The 20,707-nt window shown below is 46.6% G+C and overlaps 3 protein-coding genes across 12 annotated transcripts; 1 reads left to right on the plus strand and 2 right to left on the minus strand.

The window, feature by feature from the left end:
* Nucleotides 1–559: 559 nt before the first annotated feature.
* Nucleotides 560–6,496, minus strand: ZBTB8OS (zinc finger and BTB domain containing 8 opposite strand). Of its 7 annotated transcripts, none has more exons than XM_030464549.1 (9): nucleotides 6,360–6,496; nucleotides 6,121–6,222; nucleotides 5,398–5,520; nucleotides 3,975–3,999; nucleotides 3,268–3,389; nucleotides 2,952–3,034; nucleotides 2,522–2,574; nucleotides 2,213–2,249; nucleotides 560–1,732 (listed from the first exon to the last, which is right to left on the minus strand). In XM_030464549.1, the coding sequence occupies exons 3-9, from the start codon at nucleotides 5,483–5,485 to the stop codon at nucleotides 1,646–1,648; spliced, it is 495 nt and encodes a 164-aa protein (XP_030320409.1). In that variant the 5' UTR covers nucleotides 5,486–5,520; nucleotides 6,121–6,222; nucleotides 6,360–6,496; the 3' UTR covers nucleotides 560–1,645. The 7 variants fall into 7 exon arrangements, with proteins under 7 accessions (XP_030320409.1, XP_030320408.1, XP_030320407.1 ...); XM_030464548.1 differs by having other exon boundaries at nucleotides 5,398–5,517; nucleotides 6,121–6,241; XM_030464547.1 differs by having other exon boundaries at nucleotides 6,121–6,241.
* Nucleotides 6,497–6,508: 12 nt separating this feature from the next.
* Nucleotides 6,509–14,651, plus strand: RBBP4 (RB binding protein 4, chromatin remodeling factor). 2 transcript variants are annotated; one of them, XM_030464545.1, is made up of 12 exons: nucleotides 6,509–6,895; nucleotides 7,843–7,990; nucleotides 8,598–8,743; nucleotides 10,010–10,183; nucleotides 10,964–11,079; nucleotides 11,243–11,403; nucleotides 11,527–11,653; nucleotides 11,757–11,834; nucleotides 12,912–12,988; nucleotides 13,102–13,159; nucleotides 13,254–13,364; nucleotides 13,565–14,651. In XM_030464545.1, the coding sequence occupies exons 1-12, from the start codon at nucleotides 6,880–6,882 to the stop codon at nucleotides 13,628–13,630; spliced, it is 1,278 nt and encodes a 425-aa protein (XP_030320405.1). In that variant the 5' UTR covers nucleotides 6,509–6,879; the 3' UTR covers nucleotides 13,631–14,651. The 2 variants fall into 2 exon arrangements, with proteins under 2 accessions (XP_030320405.1, XP_030320406.1); XM_030464546.1 differs by having other exon boundaries at nucleotides 6,764–6,895; nucleotides 7,846–7,990.
* Nucleotides 14,652–14,865: 214 nt separating this feature from the next.
* SYNC (syncoilin, intermediate filament protein) lies at nucleotides 14,866–20,649 on the minus strand. 3 transcript variants are annotated; one of them, XM_008492874.2, is made up of 5 exons: nucleotides 20,477–20,649; nucleotides 19,874–20,082; nucleotides 18,030–19,233; nucleotides 16,896–17,020; nucleotides 14,866–15,705 (listed from the first exon to the last, which is right to left on the minus strand). In XM_008492874.2, the coding sequence occupies exons 2-5, from the start codon at nucleotides 19,906–19,908 to the stop codon at nucleotides 15,642–15,644; spliced, it is 1,428 nt and encodes a 475-aa protein (XP_008491096.1). In that variant the 5' UTR covers nucleotides 19,909–20,082; nucleotides 20,477–20,649; the 3' UTR covers nucleotides 14,866–15,641. The 3 variants fall into 3 exon arrangements, with proteins under 3 accessions (XP_008491096.1, XP_030320402.1, XP_030320403.1); XM_030464542.1 differs by lacking the exon at nucleotides 19,874–20,082; XM_030464543.1 differs by lacking the exons at nucleotides 19,874–20,082; nucleotides 20,477–20,649 and adding an exon at nucleotides 19,520–19,747.
* Between the last annotated feature and the right edge of the window lie 58 nt (nucleotides 20,650–20,707).

Consider the following 20,707-nt stretch of genomic DNA (forward strand, 5'->3'; position numbering starts at 1 on the left):
TGCAGATGTATTTCTAGGAAGTTCCTGTCACCATTTCTAAGAGCAGAACACTGCTGCGTTACCACAGCCTGTGACTGCACACACAGGGCACCTCAGCACCTCCCCTTTCCCTGCCCCATCTCGGGCTCAGCGGACCCGACGCCCCCACGGCCGCCGCCTCAGCCTCTCTGGAGAACAAAGCCGCCTCAACTCGACGCCTGATTGGCTACCCGCAGTCACCTGACCCACTCAGCCAATGAGCCGCCCGCTCGCCCGCCTCGGCCCTCGGGGTTAGCGCTGCCCGGGGCAGTCCCGGAGCCATTAGCCCGGGGCAGGCCCCGCTTCTCCCTTCACAGCGCTGCAGCTTCGTGTGGCTTCTGCTGTGGTGGGCATGAGCATTCAGCAATTAAACCCTAGTGAGGATGTAAGAAAAAAAAACCTGTGAAAAGCAGGTATTTTTGTACCTAATAGGTGCGTTGTGATTCTTAGCAACAAAGTCTGCTCGCCTTGGTAGAGAACAAAGCACAAGTGTCATTCAGGGGTATTAAAAACCCACTGGCTAGAATTATTCACACACAGGTGTGTTAAGTCTCAGTCCAGCTTTTATTGCAGCATTGAAGCTTTCTCAAAGGGGATTCTGTCCCTCAGTCAGTGGAAATAAAACCAGATCTCTTTAAGATGACTTTATAAGATGGAGACACTGCCTCCAGAGGTGAGGAATAGTAATTAAAAAAAAGTCAGGCCAGCACTGACCATTCCTGCACTCCTCTCACCCTGAAACAGCAATAGCAGGAAACACATTTGTGGTCCTGGGATTTTAATAAAAATTAATTAATGTGCTTTGTTTTATTTTTGAGTGAGCTGAAGTCCATAATTCTTTGACACACATTGTCTGCAGTCCTTCTAAAGAAGAAAAAGGGAAGCTGGTATGAATCATCTGCTTTTTAAGAGAATCAGCTTTCTCAAGACACAGTTGGGAGTGAACCCAGAATCTGGTGCATCCCTTTGGCACCTACTTTCCAGTGATAAAAGGTGCTATATGGATTCCATATGCATGGTCACATCCTTTAGGATTTCATGTGGAAATTTATTTACAGCAATCAGCACCACCTGCTGGCATGACTTTTTTTTTTTTTTTTAAAGTAGTAGAGAAGCTGTGGTGTTTTTTCTTGTACTTCCTTAGGTGTTCTTTTTTCTGCATTAAATATGATTCACTGAAGATATTTTGGACCTATTCTGTATTTTGGGGGAGGGACATCACCCCTGAATTAGAACACTTAAATGTGCAGATGAAATAATGTATATTACCTCCTGCTACTCTACAAAAAGATAGTATTTTAACTAGCAGCCCCACTAATTTCTCTGTTTAGTTCAAATGACCTGACACATGTCAGCCTTTAACAGCTGACCACTGGCATTCCTGAGGACCTTCCAACCTACATATCTCTTCTTCACAACACCCTACATAACCCAACCAGTTCTTTTTTTCCCTGGCATGCAGGTATTTCTCTGTCTCATCATCCTCAAGTCAAAACCCAGGCTGTCATTCCCTACAGTTACTCTCTTCAATTTGTGACTTGAATTGGCCAATTCCTAAATTATTTCCATGGGGTAACAGACTTTTTCCAGCCAGTGACAATATCCACACAGCCATGCTCTTCTTGCTTTAAATATCAATGATGACAAAAACTTCAGGCTTTTCATCTTCACAGATCTGCATTGCTGAGTAAGTTATGGCTTTCACCTCTGTACCCTAGAGAGAAAAGACATAAAAGCATGGATTTTCTAAATGGCATCCCTTCTAGGAGTTCTTGATACTGAACAATACTTATCACCTTCCACAAACGCTACCCAGTTTAATAGTTGCAAATTGTATCTGTTCCAGTGAATAAGAAAGATGCCATACTCCTGGCAAGGACTTCTGTGATAATAGTGTGAAAACCAAACCCACATTTGGAATATAAATTCATTTACTGGGTTATCAGCAAAAAAAAAAAATAAAAATCAACTGTTGTGGTTTGAGGAAGAGGAAGCATCAGATGCTCAGGCCAACAGTTTCAGGGAGGCATTCACTAAAGACAGCCAGAAAGTGAGACCTTAGGGTCTGTGGTAACACCCAGACATGTTTATACCATGTTTATACCTGGACCTCTTGAGAATTCAGAGATCTGATTTAAAATTCACCACTCCTCCCCATCCTACCCCTATCATGTACAAATGAACCACTGCATACCTGAGGGTGTTTGGGTAAAGAGAACTCTTCTCCCCACCTTTGAATGCAAAAAAAAAAAAAAAAAAAAAAAAAAAAAGAGGAGAGGTGGTTGGAATTTTGGTAGTGTTTATCAATATTATAATTAGTTACATTTATGAGGATAGCACAGTGAGATTTTAATTTAAAGCCTCAAAGAAATTAAAAAAGAAGCCCACGATCCACTTTTTAGAAAGCATCAGTGAACTCCAGTACATCACAGAGTGGTGACTCTGAAGGACACATGCATTTTCTGTAAAGCTATTCATTAATCAACTGATCCTTTAAGCTCACCCAATCGATCTTATTTTGAAATGCATTCGGTCAATGTAAAGCACTTTCACCTCCTGCAGAGAAAGTGAGAGAAGAAATGTCAGTAAAATGCTCTATCTTCAGGTACAAATTCCCAGAAAATCCCATTTACAAGTGTTCCATTCCACTGTTTAAATGGAATCTAAAGAGAATCTGAGCAGCTCCAAGAGATACTACTGATACTTGGAACACAAACTCTACAATGTCAGCTAATGATCAGTGTTTGTGGTAACAAAGCTTAAACATTTTGCTTCTGAAGTCTTCCTGCCCTGGTGTTTTCAATTCTCAATGTGTTGTGCTTAAGTAATCTGTTGTGTCCCTTTTTTTCATACATAACATAGCATTCAGAGCTGGTATTATCAGAGAATAGCCTCGACCTGAAAATGGAAAAACACCAAACTAGAACACTTACCCTGGGTATAAAGAACTCATTAGCACTGAATTTATACAGCCACTCATCCAAGAAGTGGAAGAGAAGAGACAACATGTCATGTCCTGTGTGGTTGAAACAGAGAAAATTGTCAGTTGATAATCTCTGCAAGAACACCCAAACATTTTTAAGAGTAGGTCAGATGCACAGCTTCTGCACTACTAGAAGATTCAGATTAGCAATCCTTAATTCTATTTCAATTAACTGCAACAATACTACATGTGAAGCATCAAAACTTTGGTACCTTTCTGCCTCAGGTTTCATACACTTCCAATATAAAAAGTCAACACAGCCTCACCCTCTGCCTCCACCTCCACTGTATCCACAGGCTCCACAGTCTCTGTGTCAGTCATGTAGCCAAACATGGCCATAACACACTGCTCAAATGCTTCTTCCAAAGTGTCTCCCCAGGCATGTAGCCTAAAAAGACATGGGGTAATTCATTAGACCATAACAAAAATGGGAAACCATCACTTTGGGAAAAAATATCCCAAAGTATTATGCCAGTAAGAAATCTGAACATGACAACTAATGCAGAGGAAATGAATGAACAAAAATATTTGCTTTTCTACACCCATACTATTGGCAGATTAGAGAGATTTTTCTTCTTGAGGTTTGTGAGAAGAGCTTCTTGGGAGAATATGGAAAATAATGTTTTACCAGATAACAAGAAAGCTCTTTCCTTATACGGCTACTTTATGTCTGTAAAAGTGAATTACTCAGAAGGAATCTGGTTTAAAGGGAAAAGATTAAAAGAAGATAAGACATTTCCAAATAACAGAGGCTTAATCTGCATCACTAGAGGAATTTACACTAGAAAAGAAACCAAATGAGGTTCTATGCTCTGCCAAAGCAGAAACAAAACTGACCATCAAAAACCCCAGTGTCTGACATTTCAGAGTTCTGCAAGGTGAACATTTGCAACCAGTTTTCCACAGATATTCCAGATTTGTAGCAGTGCAAGTAACAACAATCTGTCATCAAATCCCAGTTGCCCATACTTACTGCACATCTGCTGTGTGATCCAAATCTGAGGGGGAAGGAAAAAAGAAAAGGCACAACATTACCAAACTCGTTTTGCAAATCACTCTTAAAAAAGGGAAATAAAACATTGTTGTTATAACAAGAACTTCTTGCCCTCATTTTCAGATGTGAAACACTGACAATCTATTTTATATTAGAAGAAGTTAGCACAGGTGGAATCTTCAATTATTTCTGCCAAGCAGGAAAACAATGCTTATCATACTGATGTCAGTGCCCTATGTGTACAGAGCACAGTGTGCAAGGCATGGCTTGTAGCACAGCAGGAAGCCTGTTGGTAACTGCAATAAAAAGAAACTTTAACCAGGAGCAGGGAGTTTTTTGCTGAAGTCTGCAGGACTGGAAATTATTCATGCAGAGGATGAGATTTGCAAATATTTCCAGCTCATCCAAGAAATATAGCTGTCCACACCCAGAAACATTCATTATGCAACAGGAGAACTTTTCTTAGAAGTCTATAAAATAAAAGGCAATGTTCATCCCTGAGGTAGGTTTATTATCCCAAGCATGTATCAAGTTTTATGTGAACATCATTTTATATTCACTCAGAGGAACGAGATAGATGCAAAATTACACCAGGCTGTCAGAAACACAGCCAGCTTGGAATGTAAAATAAATGCCATGCCATGATAACTCTAACTCTAACTGAAAGATTATTCTGATGCTATTTAGATCATTCTCACACCATTAATGGATTCTCCACAACCGTCTCTAAAGCAAACAAATTCCAGTGGTTATAAAAGAAGAATAAAACCTCTGCCAGACATGGAAACAGCATGACTATTGTAATATGTCACTGTACTTCTGCACTGCTATCAAATTAAGACCTGAACACACCCTAAAAATATATATTCTAACAGAGTAGCAGTAACTGTCCCTCCTGACACACATGGCTGAAATAAGGAACAGTCAGACACTGTACAATCTCCTGGGAGCACCTTAAGCTACACCGTGGGCTGCTACCCACTTGCTTGACATGTACTCAGAAGACATTCCAGGGGTGGGGAAAGGGAGAGATAAAGATCTTTCAATATGGCATGTAGGAGAAAAAGCAACACACAGAATGCTAATATAAGTTCCTGTACAAAAGAGGTAGAATAATACACTACCTTGCTAAGATATAGCTTGAAAGGGGGAAGTTCTCAAGGTGTGATTTAACTAATTAATTTCCATCATGATTTCTTTAGCACCCATAATAACAAAGGCGTTTATCTGTGATAAAGGAAGTTGTAGGTATCTCTTTTAATTCACCTACAGATGCACCCCACAGCCTAAATACACAGAATACCTGCATATTAAAAAACCCAAATGCACCTACAAAGCATCTTCCTCCTGCTCCTAACTGCACTGTCACAAGAACACTGCATCAAGATGTAAAAATACTCACATTCATATTTCTTGTTGAGTGGAGGGTACTTGGCTTTGATCACCTTCTGCTCCTCTGTCAGGTTGTAGTCTCTCTCATCAGCCGCCATCACTGCTAGGATGAGCAACACTGCCTCACTTCCTGCTGGAAGGAAACCTGTTAAACACCTCCACCAGAGCCTCAGCCCTGAGCCTGCCCTGCCTGCTGGGGGAGAAATGGGAGAACTGACGCCCAGTTTGGGTATTTTCCACTTGATAGCAGCTTGATAACAACTGCAGACAGGCTCAGGTATTAAAAATATTATATTAAATGCACGTTATTTAACTGGTTTGCTATCAGAACTCTCTGGGAGACGGTGGGACGTACGAGTTATATTCATCCAGTGAAGTTCGCAGATAAAGTATTGCCTTTGGCCTTTCCCAAGTAAACCACATTTCCCCTCCCTTTCTTTGTACACTACCGATCATTTTATTCATCCACAATAACACCATTATAAAGAAAAATAATAAGCCCACTGGTACACTACAGAGCAGGCTGCAATTTGAATTGCCTCCAAACCCCAAGATGTGTCAGGAAGGCAGACCTATAGCCTCACATCCCATTTTTCCAAAGGGAGACACAGAATTGCCTATTTCTATATTTCAGGTGAGCGTACAGGGACGTTGCAAAGAGAAGTCTGAAACTGAGAAACCATTGCTCCCCGGAGGGAATAAACCGGGATGAACACAGACTTTGATCCTATACCTGTCACGCCGTGCCTGAGAGCAGTCAGATCCGTGGCTGATCCCGCCGGGTTACCCACAGCAGCCCCCTCAGAACCAGCTGCATCCCAAGCACGGCTCAGGGCTGGGAAAAAGGGAAGCACCTACTGATTATACATAATTAATAACCCAAGAGCACGCTGAGGATTACCCCGAAGGTTTCCGAGCGGCCCCGTGAGGAGCGAGAGCCGTGAGGTCCAGGCCCCGGCCCCCCACACACACCATTCCTCTCCCGTTCCGTTACGGTGAACTCGCAGCCTTCCCACCCCTAATCCGGGGCCTCGTCCAGGAACCGCCCCCGCCTACAGCCACCCCGGAGCCGCTGGACGCTGTCGCTTTAAGAACCGAGCGAAGGCCGCCCGCCGCCCGCCGCCCGCCGCCCTCCCCTCGGCAAATGGCGGCTCTCAGGGGAGCTTCACCCCCCCCCGCCCCCCCCCCCCGGACGCCTTCTTCCCGGCTGCCCTCCCACGTGACCGCCGCGCGCTCTCTCCGGCCCCTTCTCCCCGCCCCTCGCCTCTCGCTGATTGGGGGTGGCCGCCCGGCGGCGGGCGCTGATTGGTCGGCGTTGGCGCGCGAAGGGGCTCGCGGCGTTGGCGCGGCAGGCGGCGGGGGCAGGAAACAATAGAGCCGCGGCCGGAGGGCTCAGAGCAGGCAGCGCAGGCACCGGCTGCCCGCCCGGCCCAACCCGCCCCGCCTCGCTCACCCTCGTTCCCCGCAGCCGCCCCACTGCCCCCGCCTCGACATGGCGGACAAGGAAGGTAGGGCTCGCGGTGCGGCGCGGCGTGGCGCGGCGCGGCGTGGCGCAGGCCCCGTGGCGCGGCCTTCTCCGCTCAGGCCCCTGTGAGGCGCGGGGGTCACCCCAGTCCCCTTCTCCCTTCCGTAGCCCCCTCCTCGCTCCGTTCCCCCGCCGTTGGTCGGAAGGGAGCGGGGGCAGAGCCCGCTGACTCAGAGCGGGAGGGAAGGCCCAAGGCCCGGCCTGACGAGGCGGCCACGGCGCCTGCAGTGGGGGGGCGGCCGCTCCCCGGGTCCTCCCGCCCCCCTCCCGCCTGTTCGCCCTTTGATCCTTCCCGGCAGAGCGGGTTTGAATTTCCCGAGCTCGGAACCGGGGAAGGCGACTGGTGGGAGGCTGTGCCCCACCAGGGGTGTGGGCAGCTGCTGCTGCAGACAAAGGGATGTCATCGGCCACAGCCGCGTCCCGGGGGGGCTCCCGGGGCTCCTTTGCTGTCCCCAGCGGAGGTTGGTAGCAGATGGTGCGAGAAAGTGCGTGGAAGAAGCGAGGCAGCAGAAGGGGCCTTGGAAAACTGGATTTGGGGAACTGGTAGGGCAAGGTTGCACCTAAGCCGGTCTGTGTAGCAGCAGCTGCTGGACCTCCCCTGCTTCAACATCTTCACAGTTCTGTTTTCTGCCTCCACCGTACCCTGGGGCACTAAGCATCAGGGTTTTACGATGCTGCTTTTGTTGGGATGATGAAATTTTGACATCATTAATATTAATTCCCAGCTGTATATCCAGAAACAAGGATTAGCATGTGCAACAGAGGGGGTTTAATCACCTAACAACCACTCCAGTAGAGTTGTTGTAACAGCAAACCAGGGTGTGATGTAGTTGGCTCCATCTCCAGAGCCCACTCACAGTTGTGTCAATAAATTCATAAAGTCTAATTGTATGTCTTTTTTAAAAAAAAAACAAAACAAAACAATTTCAGCAGCCTTTGATGATGCAGTGGAAGAACGTGTGATCAATGAAGAGTACAAAATATGGAAAAAAAATACCCCCTTCTTGTACGATTTGGTAATGACCCATGCTCTGGAGTGGCCCAGCTTGACTGCTCAGTGGCTTCCTGATGTAACAAGGTAAACTGATCCTTTTGGATTTAATATTTTTTTCAAAACACAATAAAGTTGAGATCACTTGTTAAAGTGAGACAGACTGTGGTTCCTTTCTGTTGCTTTTTGTACCCTTGCCTTGCCAACAGCAAGTTGAGGAAGACTATGAACACCAGAGACATCATCCATAGAGCCATTTCTGATTTGTGAAAAACTGTCTTCTGTTTCTGAGAAGATGCTTTCACACATCTACTTCCCATGTTTCAGTTCTTCCAGCTTCACACTCCTCTTTAATAAGCAAAAGAATACTCCAAAATAGAACTAGATATAATTCCTGCACAACCAGTCTATTAGCCTGAGCTTCCATAACAATCCAGTCAATGTTCATGGCCCTCAGAGTTGTGCTGGGGAGGAGCTGCTAAGGTCTCTTGAAGGAAGGCATAGGAGTGGTGGTCTGCCAGAATTTGAGGTTGAGATCTTGAGTTGTGGCAGATTTCCTCTAGAGGAAGTATGTTTGGTGTTGGAGAACAACCTTAACTTAGAAGAGTGTTAGACACTGTCATCACCAGCTGTTGTAATCAGCTGGGTGTTTGTGTAAACTCCTTTTGTTTCTCATAACTCTCTTCCCTTCCAGACCTGAAGGCAAAGATTTCAGTATCCATCGGTTGGTCCTGGGGACTCACACCTCAGATGAACAAAACCACCTGGTGATAGCAAGTGTGCAGCTGCCCAATGATGATGCTCAGTTTGATGCTTCCCACTATGACAGTGAGAAAGGAGGTGAGGGACCAGAGGTGTGGGCCAGAGGGAGTGTTAATCACTTTTTTCCTTCCTTTCTTAGTGTTCTGCTTTCCTTAAAGTTGAGGCAGCAAAGTTCAGCTATTATTTCCAAAGTAATAAATTTATGTCTCAGTGGTGCCCTTTCTTATAGACAAATGTGATTTTTTTTTTGTTCAATGTTTTATTAATATACAGATGAGAAGAAACAATTAAAAAAAAATAATGCAGGCTTAAAATTACAGGCTTAGAAAAAATTACAGGCTTATTACAACAGCATGTGTGTGGCCAAACCTCACCTCTCATTCACCAGGCACTGTAATTGAATTTCCTGCTTGTTGGTGTTTTTCTTATCACTTTTGCATTACATGAACTCTTCCAGTGAGTAAGTCACTCCTGTAAAAGAATATTTTATTATAGAGAAGTGTAACATTTCAAAAGCTCTTCTCTTGTCTGAATTCTGCTGCCTGATATTTGTGCCAGCCCCTTGAGCATAAAAAAGATTATTGTGTTTTCTTCAATATCAGAATTGAGTTCCATGCTTTCTGTAGTCTCAGTTTGCTGTCAGTATTGCCAAGTTAGACATTTCTCATTTTCACTTGGTTGAATCAATCTTTCCACCTGGTGAAAGTCCTCAGTGATCCAATGTTTGCTTTGTTATTTGCTGGAAGCCTGGATTGTGCAATTAGTGTTTTGATCTTTGGGTTTCTTAAGAGTTATTGATGGATACAGTGTTGCTACTTCATTACTTCTATGTTGTGACTCTACTTTAAAACCAAGCAAAGGGGAAGCCTTCTGAACTCTGTAATTCTGTGAAATGCTAAGTTACTGTGAGTTTACTCCATAAGATGAATTAGCTTTAGCAAATTAAATCACAGTCCCACATTATAAATGCAGTCCAAAGTCTTTTACCAATTTATGTTATGTGTCCAAGTGCAGTTACAGCTCATCTCTTTCAAATGTACAACACATCCTCAATTACTGATAAGAGTTTTAGAAATTGTGAGTTTGAGGCTTATGTTGTTAAATTTGAAACAGTAAAAAAAAATTCATCAGGAAATGTTCTTGAACTTAGCCAAAGTTCTGATATTTTCCTGTTACAAATTCAGATGTTTAAAGCAAGATGCCATGTAGGAACTGCAATCTCTCAGGTACTGCTGTTCTTGTGACTCTGTCAAAATAAGTGCTTGGTAGTACCAGCCATCTGGATCTTTGTGTCTTGCTCTGAAACAAGCTTATTATTTACAAGTACTGAATTCTTCTTTCTAGAGTTTGGAGGCTTTGGATCTGTCAGTGGAAAAATTGAAATTGAAATCAAGATAAATCATGAGGGAGAAGTGAACAGAGCACGTTACATGCCACAGAATCCCTGTATCATCGCCACGAAGACTCCATCCAGTGATGTCCTTGTCTTTGATTACACCAAACACCCTTCCAAACCAGGTGCCTGCTTCTTTTTTATGTCTGTGCTTCAGAGATCAGCCAGCCTTTTCCCTAAGAAAATGCTGATGTAGTGAAAAAGAGGTCATAAACTTTTGTGGATTGTATATTATTTGTGATTTTAGAGGAAAGGCTGGATTTAGTGTAAAGGTTTATTTTATTTTGCAGCTTGAACAAATGTATCCAATATGTATCCATGGAGAGGCAGGCTTTGTCTCCTTCTGCTGTTTGACTGCATGTTTTGTCATCTTGCTGGGTGGTTTGGTAGTTTTGAAGTGGTGGAAGGTAGCTTTTTGAAAACTGCATGGCTTGTTGGGTAGCTGAGCTGTTGTTCTGCTGTCCTGCAAGGATATTAACAGTCATTTACCAATGAACTTGTCAAGTGCAACTACTCCTGCCAGTCACGGAGAGGATCAGAAATGCCTTTCTCATTTCCAGAGTGCAGTTGGGGATGATGAGAGGAAGAAAAATACCTCAGGTCCTCTAGAACTAATTTAGAATGTTCCACTGCGAGCCATCCAGCCAAAAACCATAAACGTAGCAGCTTGGAAGAAATAACAGTGTGCTTTGCTTAAGCTAAGAAGACAAATAGCTCTGTGCTGTCTCAATGCATCCTCTTTTAATGAGGTGATTCAGTTGGGGATATATTCAAAAGGAAGGAGAGAGATCTTGTGGAAAATGTCAGAGCAGTTTAGGAAAGTAGAGGAACACTTAATGCCAGGTGTTCCAGGATAAACTGGAGATGATGCTCAGCACTGGAGTTCTTATGCCACCTCTTTGCAGACCCTTCTGGAGAGTGTAACCCTGATCTGCGTCTTCGTGGCCACCAGAAGGAAGGCTATGGGCTATCATGGAACCCAAACCTGAGTGGGCATTTGCTTAGTGCTTCTGATGATCATGTGAGTACTTCAGGCATAGCTGAGGTACAGTCTGTGCTTGTGTCCCTTGGCAAAGGTCAAACGTGTTTGGTTTTGTGGGAATTTTTTAGAGGGAGAGGAGGTGAAGAGAGAGTCAATCTAAAGATGGAATTTTTAAAAAGTTTTTATTTTTGTTTTGTTAAAGACCATTTGCTTGTGGGATATCAGTGCTGTTCCAAAAGAAGGCAAAGTGGTGGATGCAAAGACCATCTTCACAGGGCATACAGCAGTGGTGGAAGATGTATCCTGGCACCTGCTCCACGAATCTCTTTTTGGATCTGTTGCTGATGACCAGAAACTCATGATGTAAGTGGGGTGATGCCTTGAGCAACTGAGTGCTTCTGTCCCTCTTGCTTTCCCAGATGCTCTTTAGTCTCTCAGTGAAATGGGATGTAAACCTTTGTTTTAATTCCATGTTTTTCCCTACAGTTGGGATACTCGGTCAAACAACACCTCCAAACCCAGTCATTCAGTGGATGCTCACACGGCTGAAGTCAATTGCCTCTCCTTCAACCCCTACAGTGAGTTTATTCTGGCTACAGGATCAGCTGATAAGGTACCTCTACCCAAACTCTCAACACAGGTGTTTATTTCCTGGTGGGTGTGTATGTCAGTTACTTCAACTAAAAATATTTTTATGTTGTTTTTTTTTTTCCTAGACTGTTGCTCTGTGGGATTTGAGAAACCTGAAATTGAAATTGCACTCTTTTGAATCACACAAAGATGAAATATTTCAGGTATAGTGAAAAAAAAAACTTGTGCATATAGACTTAGTTCTACTTAGATGTCTGGAAACAAACAAAAAAACCCCACATTCTTTTCCGTTGTAAATTTTTATTAAATGTACTTAACTCAGACATTCTTCTCTCTCATCTGCTTTATAATTTTCTGGCATATTATTGTGAAGCTGCGCAGGGCTCTGTGTGGGGTAGAGCTCCAGTACAGATAAGAGTGTCCAGAAAGGAACAAGTCAAGAACTTTAACCCCCCTAGCAGGGTGAAATGCTGGCAGTGCAGAGGGAATGTAAATGATTCATGGCAGCAGACCGAGGCAGGAAGGCACAGGGGAATGCTGCAGAATTTTCGTCCTCTCAGCTTGGTCCTGTAGGAAGGTGCCCATTAAAGGAGATCACCAGAACATCCTGTGAGAGCAAACAGCTGCTAATTTTGTGGGTGTAAATGTAGAATTTTAACATCCTGGGTACCATGTGCTCAGCAGATACAATATTTCCATTTCTAACTCACGCGTTACTTGGAAGAAAAATATGTGGAGATTACTTTTGGTAGAAGGATTACTGGTTAAGACTGCAGTGATCTCAAAATTACACATGAAATCTTGAAATGTCAGGTTGTGAGCAGAGTTACGTGTTCTTTTCTAACCCTGTGATCCTATTAAGTGGCATGTTTTGGAGGGATTTATCTCCAGCAGAAGTAGTAAATGTGAGCTTTTGGGCAGCTAAGCTTAATTAGAGTGATTTCTTTTGATGTGGAAACCATACCTACTACTTAGGGAAGCCATCATTTATATTTGTGCAATCCTTGTTAAAGTAAGGAGCTGCTAATATCCTTGAGAGCTGTTTGCACTTCATAACATGTGGGCTGTGTTGGAGGAAAGGTTTCATGAGTACTTTCGGGTGCTCAGTGTTCACAGACCTACCTTATGCCTTAGGAAGTTTTTATTGGGTGTATTCCTATTTCTGTTTGAATCCTCATAGAGCTTTCATGATCCAAAATGCAGTGGTCTTACTTGTGAGTCCGTGCCATGTTAGAGATTCTTCAGACTGACTTCCTTTCCAAATTGATCCTTGTCTGCAGGTTCAGTGGTCTCCCCACAATGAAACCATATTGGCCTCCAGTGGGACTGACCGCAGGCTAAACGTGTGGGACTTGAGGTAAATCCCAAATTAGTCACCTTGTCCTGACAAAATATTATTGATGAATTGCACCACACTTCAAAAACAACCAAACCAACCCCTACCTTTTCATCTTTCCTCCCTTTCTGCAGTAAAATTGGAGAAGAGCAATCCCCTGAAGATGCTGAGGATGGTCCCCCTGAGCTGTTGGTGAGTCTTTTGAGTCTCATTGATATTTGGATGTATTGCTCATCTCTGCCGTGTAGATCTGTAAACATTGTCCTTCTTGCTTCCCCAATGCCAGTTTATTCATGGTGGTCATACTGCAAAGATCTCTGATTTCTCCTGGAATCCCAATGAACCCTGGGTAATTTGTTCTGTATCAGAAGACAATATCATGCAAGTCTGGCAAATGGTAAGTTGATTTGGAAGAGGCAGATGAGAGATGGTGTTGAGCTGCGCAGATTCCAGCATTCCTGGTTTTATTTACAGCTCCCAGTGGTGTGTGCTTTACAGCACTACCTAAATCTCAAAACTTTGAAGTGCTGCAGCAGCTGGAATCTTGCTTGGTGTGGTGGTAGATGCTTCTTTAGTTCCTCTCTCTCTGTCTTTCAGGCGGAGAACATCTATAATGATGAAGACCCTGAAGGAAGTGTGGATCCAGAAGGTCAGGGATCCTAGATGAGAACCTTTTCCTGGTTTTAGTCTTTTTCCTTCTCTTCCCTTTCAACCCTGATATTGACTTAACACTGGTTTTGAGACACACGTAGACTTTGTGTTCAGCCATCCTTCCGTAGATGCCACCAACAGGCTTTTTAACCCAGACACTGAATAATCCCTGAGGAAAGGGCTCAGCCCTGCTCCTTGGGCAGATTCTCTCCAGCCACCTCTTGCTCTCAGGCTGGCTGTCCTCGTTTAGCTGCCGTCACCACACAAAGCAAACTTGGGTTGGTTGTTGTTTCTTCTATTTTTTTTTAGCTTGCTACAGCTGCAGCTTTTGCTTAATTTAAACAAAAATTGATGGGCTTGAGTGCCAGAGTGGAGATGAGCCAGTGGAGATGATATCAGTGTTAATCCACTGACAGTTCAGAAATAAAGTGTGGAAGGTTTTGTCCCCTTCAGTGCAACTCTGAAGTCTTGGGATTTCTTTGATTGATCTGGTGCAGATACAAACCAGACTTGCAGTTTCTGACTTGAACTGAAATTCAGTTTCCTTCTATATTTTTTAGTTTCTACTGGTAATTCTGGGGTTTTTGTTCCTTCCTTCCTTTCCCTTTTCTCCTACCTGCTGGGCAGCAGCAGTTTGGATTTGTTAGCTATACTTGCAGAGCATTGTTCACCTTCCATGTGTTTTGCTCTATTATGTGTTTCTTGAGCTGTGTTTTCACATAAATTTTCTTCCTTTCTGTGAAATGGTTTTTAAAACTTGGGGCCACCAAGTTGTAAAGGTTGTATGTTTTTACCAACTGATGTACCACAGATGGCATACCCAGGAACCTGAAACAGCATTGGCAGCTGGTATCTGGAAAGCAAATTAAACCTGGATAAACTATTTTTTTTGGGAGTTAGTTCTCGACCACTAGTTCCTGCACATCTTCCACTTAGGGTGTCCTGTTCCACCAGCAACCTGTAACTCTCCATGCTCCTGATAACTAATTGCGTGTAACTGCTTCAGATGGAATAAATTTTTCTACATAAATGCTCTGAGTTTTGTGTTGGCGTTCTCCTCTTGCAGTAGCTGTTTTGGTGAGAGTAAAGTGGACATCTTCAGGAAGTAGAAAAAGCAAAGGAATGGTCTGTACCTGCTTGTGTCCTGTGAGACCAGGTGCTGGTGTGGATATCCCTTAGTTTGTTAACATGTGGGTGCTTCTCCCCTTGTGTTTCTGGTGGTTTGGTGTTTTGGGTTTTTTTCTGGGTTTTTTGTGGTGTGGTTAAATGAGTGCTTGGTGTCCCCAGGCAGTCTGGCACTGTACCCTCCCCCTGAGCCTGCTGCTGGCTGGCTTGTGGGGCTGCTTTTAGGCTTTACCACAGAACTGTGTTGTTTAATAGTCTACAGCATGGGCAGCTGGATTCCTTGCAAGTACCTTGGTTTGACACACACACGTTTATTTTCTCTTAGATGCAGCTTTGAGAATTAAAAGGATCCTTAAACTCTGACTTTTATTTTCAGTGTGAGACTAAATAAAGTGGAAACCTTTTCTCCACAACCTAGTTTCTGTGGCCCATGGTGGAGTGTGTCACGATACAGCAGAGACCCTTGAAATACAAAAGAAAATCCTGTTAAAAGGATGAAGTTTCTCTTGCATGTAAACTTTTAAAACCCAATGCCCCTGCCACTGGCTTCCAGAACAATTCTTCCTGTGCTGGCTGATAAGATCCACCCAGAGAACAAGACAAGATACATTTTTCCAAACAGCAAAACCTACATTTGTCATGTTTCATATGTCCCTTGTTCAGTGCAAGTATTTTCATTGCTCCTCTGTGGGGAAAAAAAAAACAAACAAAAAACAAACAACCAACAAAACAGTTTTGCTATACAATTAACAGCAGCACCTGGAGAAATCCACACAAGCAAGCAATTGGTATTCCTGACTTCAGGAGCTGCTGTACAGCAGGTAGGATAAACAGCAAGAGGAGATATCTATCCCCTGTGGGTGCCTCTGTCCTTCCCTTTTGCTACAGTGAGGAAAACTTAAGAGTCCTGCTCTGTTTCTTCTTCTGATTTGCAAAGGTGGCCGTAGATTTCCAAGCAGCCCCTGTATGGGTAGAAAATAAATTTAGACCAGTGAATATTTTCATCAAGTGGAGAAAGGGGATGTGCTATTTCTGAAAAAAACCCCACCAACCCACATTCTTTGGTTTCACAGTATGGAGCAAAAGCAGTTGGGAAACACTTCAGCTGGCTGGGGCCATGGTCTTGTGAGTGTGCAGACCTGGCCCAGCCCATGCAGAGCCCTTGGCAAACAAAGCAGCTCCAACAGAAGGGAATGCAATTTTTGGTGTGAGCCACAGGAGAGGCAGCTCGGGGCTGCGCTTAACTCTCAAGTCCCTGGTGCAAACGTGAAATGTAATGAGGTGTCCTGACATCTGAGGAGCTGCTATTGCTTCCAGGAGGGGTAAGTTGGAGACTGCAGGGAGTTCAGAGGCCATGTGCAGCACCCAGGCTTCAATACTGGTCTGTGATTGAGATGTGATTTAGAAAGACCCCAAGCAGCAAAGCCCTGGGGTTGGTAGCATCTGGTCTGAATGGTAAATGCAGTTGGTCTTGTTAATACATTTGAAAGGGCTGGTGGGGTGAGAGGCTGAAACAGATCTCTTCCCCTGACCTTGCTGTGCGAAAGTCTTAGCTGGACAAAAGGAAAATGTGGTAGGGGATGGGAGGTTTGGGTGGAGAAGTGGAAAAAAGAATGCTAAAGTAACTGAAGCTGCAGAAAATGGTGTGTTCAGCTGAGACTGGAGTTAACAGCTCACAGCACAGGCTAGATGAGCAGAGCAGCCCACAAGCCCATTGACATTTTCTGGAGTTTAAAAAAATCCTGTGTAAAAAAGACCAATGTGAACCCAGCAGTAGACTGTGATAAGCAGAAGATAATTCTCTGATTTAAGAGCATCCACAAAGCTTTTTCCCAAACCTAGACCTTGGCTCCTTTCTATATATTCCTAAGGAAACTGACACTTGAAGTTACAGTCCTGGCTTCTTGGAAAGCACCCTCCCCTCCTCCTGTACAGCAATGCCCACCAAACCCTGTGTGCTGGGTGGCAAAGGGTCTGGAGTTCCCACTGTGCTGTCCCACCAGGCCTCTTGGTCACACATCAGCCACATGCTCAGGGACCAGGAGCAAAAGCCCCTGGTACCCATAGCTGTGTGGCCATCAGCCTGGCCACCACCCTTCTCCTCCCAGCCCCTCGCTGCTGCAGGGATGGACACAAATGGACTCAAACGGACTTGTAGATGGAGAGCTCCTGGTGGAGGCTGATCCTCAGCTCCTCCAGCTCCTGGTTCTTGCGCTGCTGGAGCTGAACCCCATTCTTCAGTTCCTTCAGCCTATCTTCCAACTCCTCAACCTGCTCCTGGGAAGGAAGAAGATGAGTGGATGAGCTGGGGGAGGAAGGCTGCCTCAGTGCCCATGTTCTCATGGTGGGATCTGTCTGTTGCTGGTGTTGGTCTGGACAAAGTGCAGCCACACTGATGGCTGGTCATTTGCCGTCTCAAAAAAAATCTGCAAAAAGAGCTTTGTTTTTTCTTTAGAAAGGCAGGAGCTCGGGCTGTGTTGGGTTCTTAGTTTTGTTTTGTTTTTTTTTCCCTTAGCTTTTGTCCCCTAGACTGCTTTGTGTGTGCTTTGAGAAGCTGTCAGAGCTGCCTTAACCCATGAGCCAAGAAGATAAACAAGGAATTTGGGCAAAAGAAAATGTGCAGGCACATCAGGGATGCCCTAAAGTCCTGTTCCCCCAGGGAAAGCAAACCCTGAGGTCCATGAGGAGCCGAGTCATGGGTGCTTCTAGAAACTGCTGTGAGCCAGACTGGGAGGAGGCAGTGACTGCGAGCTGAGAACAGGGAGTGTTGAAATGGGGGAGATTTAATTGTGGAGCCTCTTTGCCAAACGTGCTCTTGGAGATATTGAATTGCCTCATCCCTCAAGACAAGGTGCTGGGAGTGGGGATGTGCCTGAAAGCAGCCAGAAATAACCCTCAGGGGGCAGCCCAGCCCCTGGGCTGTGTGCATAGGAAGTAAGACCCTTCCTGGCAATGGGAAGGGCAGGATCTGGGGGGGCATTTCCAGTGGGGAAGGTAAAAACCATGTAAGGAAATAATCAGGAAAACCCTTTTTTTACCAGAAGCTCACTGTGTGAGCTCTTCCCCACTACATCCCTGGGACCTCAGGTCTCTCTGGTTCTTCGCCCAGCCTGTGCCAGGGCAGTGGATGCTTTTGGTTTCAACCAGCAGGAGATAATCCACCTACTTACCCTCCACCCTGCTCCTCCCTTTGTCCCCAAGAGCAAAACCTTCAACATCCACATTCCACCAGCTGCAGGGAACGACTAAAACCAAGGGTGTGAGGGGTGCCCAGCCTGGTGCATACCCGGTACTGCCCGACCTCTTCATCTCTCTTCTGCTTGACGAGGACAATTTGCTCCTCCAGGCTCCGGTTCTGCAGTCGCAGCCGGCTGACCTCCCCCTGCAAGGGCCTCAGAGCTTCCTTCATCCCCTGGATCTCCCCCTTCATCTCCTGCAGTGCTTTGGCCCCTGCCTCACGTCTCTCCAGCAGCCTCAGCAGCTGAGGTTCGTAGTGATCCTCCAGCCCCCTTCTGCTCTCTGCCACGAAGTTCTCGAATTCCATGGAGAGCCGGCGGCTCTCCTGCAGGTACAGGTTATCCTGGCGACACGGCGGAGTCTCCAGACGTTGTTTTAAAACCTCCTTCTCCTTCTCACAGGTCTCCTTTAGCCGGGAGAGCTCTCCGGAGAGCTGCCCAGCCTGGCTCTCCAGCTCGCCACGGTAAGCTGCGTGCTGGGAGAGGTCATGCCGCCGGCTCTCTAGCTGGTACTGGCAAGCCACACAATCCTTTGTCACTTTGAAAAGCTTCTGCTTGATCTGCCGGATCTCATCCTTCAGGTTGTCCCTCTCCAGCTCCACCTTGGCCAGCAGCCGGCAGGCTGCCTGGATCTCCTGGTGGGCATGGCGAATCTCCTGCAGCGCCGGCTCCCGCAGCTGGGAGAGCTCCGTGATCAAGCTGTCTCTTTCTTTCTCCAGCTGCTCGACAGCTTCAATGCACTCCTGGAAATAGTCACCCAGCTCTTCGAGGGTGAGGCACTGATGCTCCTCACCATCCCCATCCAGGGGACTGCCTGTCCCCTCTGCCTCCATGTCCAGTGGGATCCCTGCTCCCTCTGCACCCACATCAGCTGGGATGCCTGCCCCATCTGTCTCCATGTACAGTGGAATCCCCCCTGCTTCCACATCCAGCGGGATCCCTGCCCCATCCCCATCTATTGGGTTCTCTACTCTATCTGCATCCACGTCCAGCGGGATCTCGGCCCTGGCCATATCCTCATCCAGATGGGTGTCTTCTGTGTTCAGCTCCAAGGAAGTATTCTTGCTGTCTGCCTGCAGCTCCTGGCGGGTGTCTAGGCTTTGTGGTGTCACCCCTGCACCCACATCTGGGTCTAAGGGACTGATCAAAGGGTCTGGATGTGAAGCAGCACCTGCTGCATCTCCTTGTGGGGCTGAGGATCCTCTGGATTCATCCTGTAGTTCTGGAGGGGGCTCAGGCTCTGCCATCAGGTCCCTGGAAAGGAGAGGACAGGTGAACCAAAGCAATGAGTGTAACAGTTCTCATCCTGTGAGAGGATTGCAGCAGGCATGGGACAAGGGAAGAAAATCCTCTTGAAGTAACTGCAGTAGTTGAAGAGCAAGGGATGCAAATAGGGACCCTAAATCCCATAGCTACCCCAGTGCCAACAGGAACTGCCCACCGTGTCACAGACCATCCCCCCCTCAGTGGCACTGTTGCGAGGGGTGCAGAGCTGCTGTGCCTGTGCCACAACCCTGTCCCCCGGGGGGGGGTCACACACCTTGGCGCTCCCAGGAAAACTTGCCGGGATTTTAGCAATGTGGCATAACCTCACGGCAAGGGAATGTGCTGCTGAAGCGCAGACGGTCTCCGGGGTGGCCGAGATGGAGGAGAACACCTAATAAAGAGCACCCGAGCGAGCAGCAGCTCCTGCAGCAGGATCCCAGCTTTGCAGAGTCATCCGCTCCCGGCATTGTACCCAGCCCGGTCCCTGCAGCTGCCACCACCAAATCCTCCTGTCTTACATTCTCCCGGCTGCTATTTGCGGTCTGGTGGAGAGAATCAACCCTCGGGGACACACGGGGATTTTTCTCTCTCTTCCAGAAGCCGGGATGGTGGGTGAGGATGCTCTCACCTCCCGGCCCCGCCGCTGAGCTCATGTCTCGTCATTGCCCAAGGAATGAGGCAGGCTGTCACCCACGGGCAGCCCTCGGCTCTCAGCAACGGCTTTAAGGAAAGAAGTGATTTTCACCGATGGTTTCTCTCCTAATAAGGTAGTTTTGGGCAGCGCTGACACATCGCAGCCTCGGACCCAACGGCCGGTCGGCTGGAGAGGGGCAACGCCTGAAAAAAAAAAGTGAGGAAAGGGCTCTGCTTTCTTTTTCCTTGCCCTCCTCCTCCAGCACTTATTTTTTCAAAGTTCTGGGCTCTGCTTTGCCCCTGTGGGTTGGGAGGGGGAGGACGGTTGTCCTGCCTAGGCGGCGGGGAGTGGGGGGCTTGTTCCTACCCAGCACCCTTCATTTCAGGGCCCCCCAGCGCTCCTGGGCACGCCGGGGGCTCTGTGTCCTCCACCCGATCCCTCCTCAGGGTTCGGGGATGCTCCCTGGATGCTGAATCTCAGACCCTTCCACCCCGTCCCTGCACCCCACGCTTTGGAAGCCTCCTTGCCCCCCACCACGCCACAAATCCTACACTTCCCCCTCAGCCCCTTCTCTGCTCCCCTCGAGTGGGCTCTTACCTTCCTCCCCCGGAGCCCAGCGCCTCCGGCTCTGCGCTGCACATGGGCTTAGCATGGGGCGGAGGGGGGGTTATTAATAAACGTGGCTGGAAATCAGACTCCCCCCGAGCAGCCGCTTCGCCCTGCCACCGCCTGCAGTGCCAGCTGCCTCCCTCCGCCCCGGGAGGAGGAGGAGGAGGAGGGCGGGGAAGGCCAAGCCGCCCATCCCCAGCAGAGGCAGCCGCAGGGGCT

Source organism: Calypte anna, chromosome 23, assembly GCF_003957555.1.
Source record: "Calypte anna isolate BGI_N300 chromosome 23, bCalAnn1_v1.p, whole genome shotgun sequence".
NCBI lineage: Eukaryota > Metazoa > Chordata > Aves > Apodiformes > Trochilidae > Calypte > Calypte anna.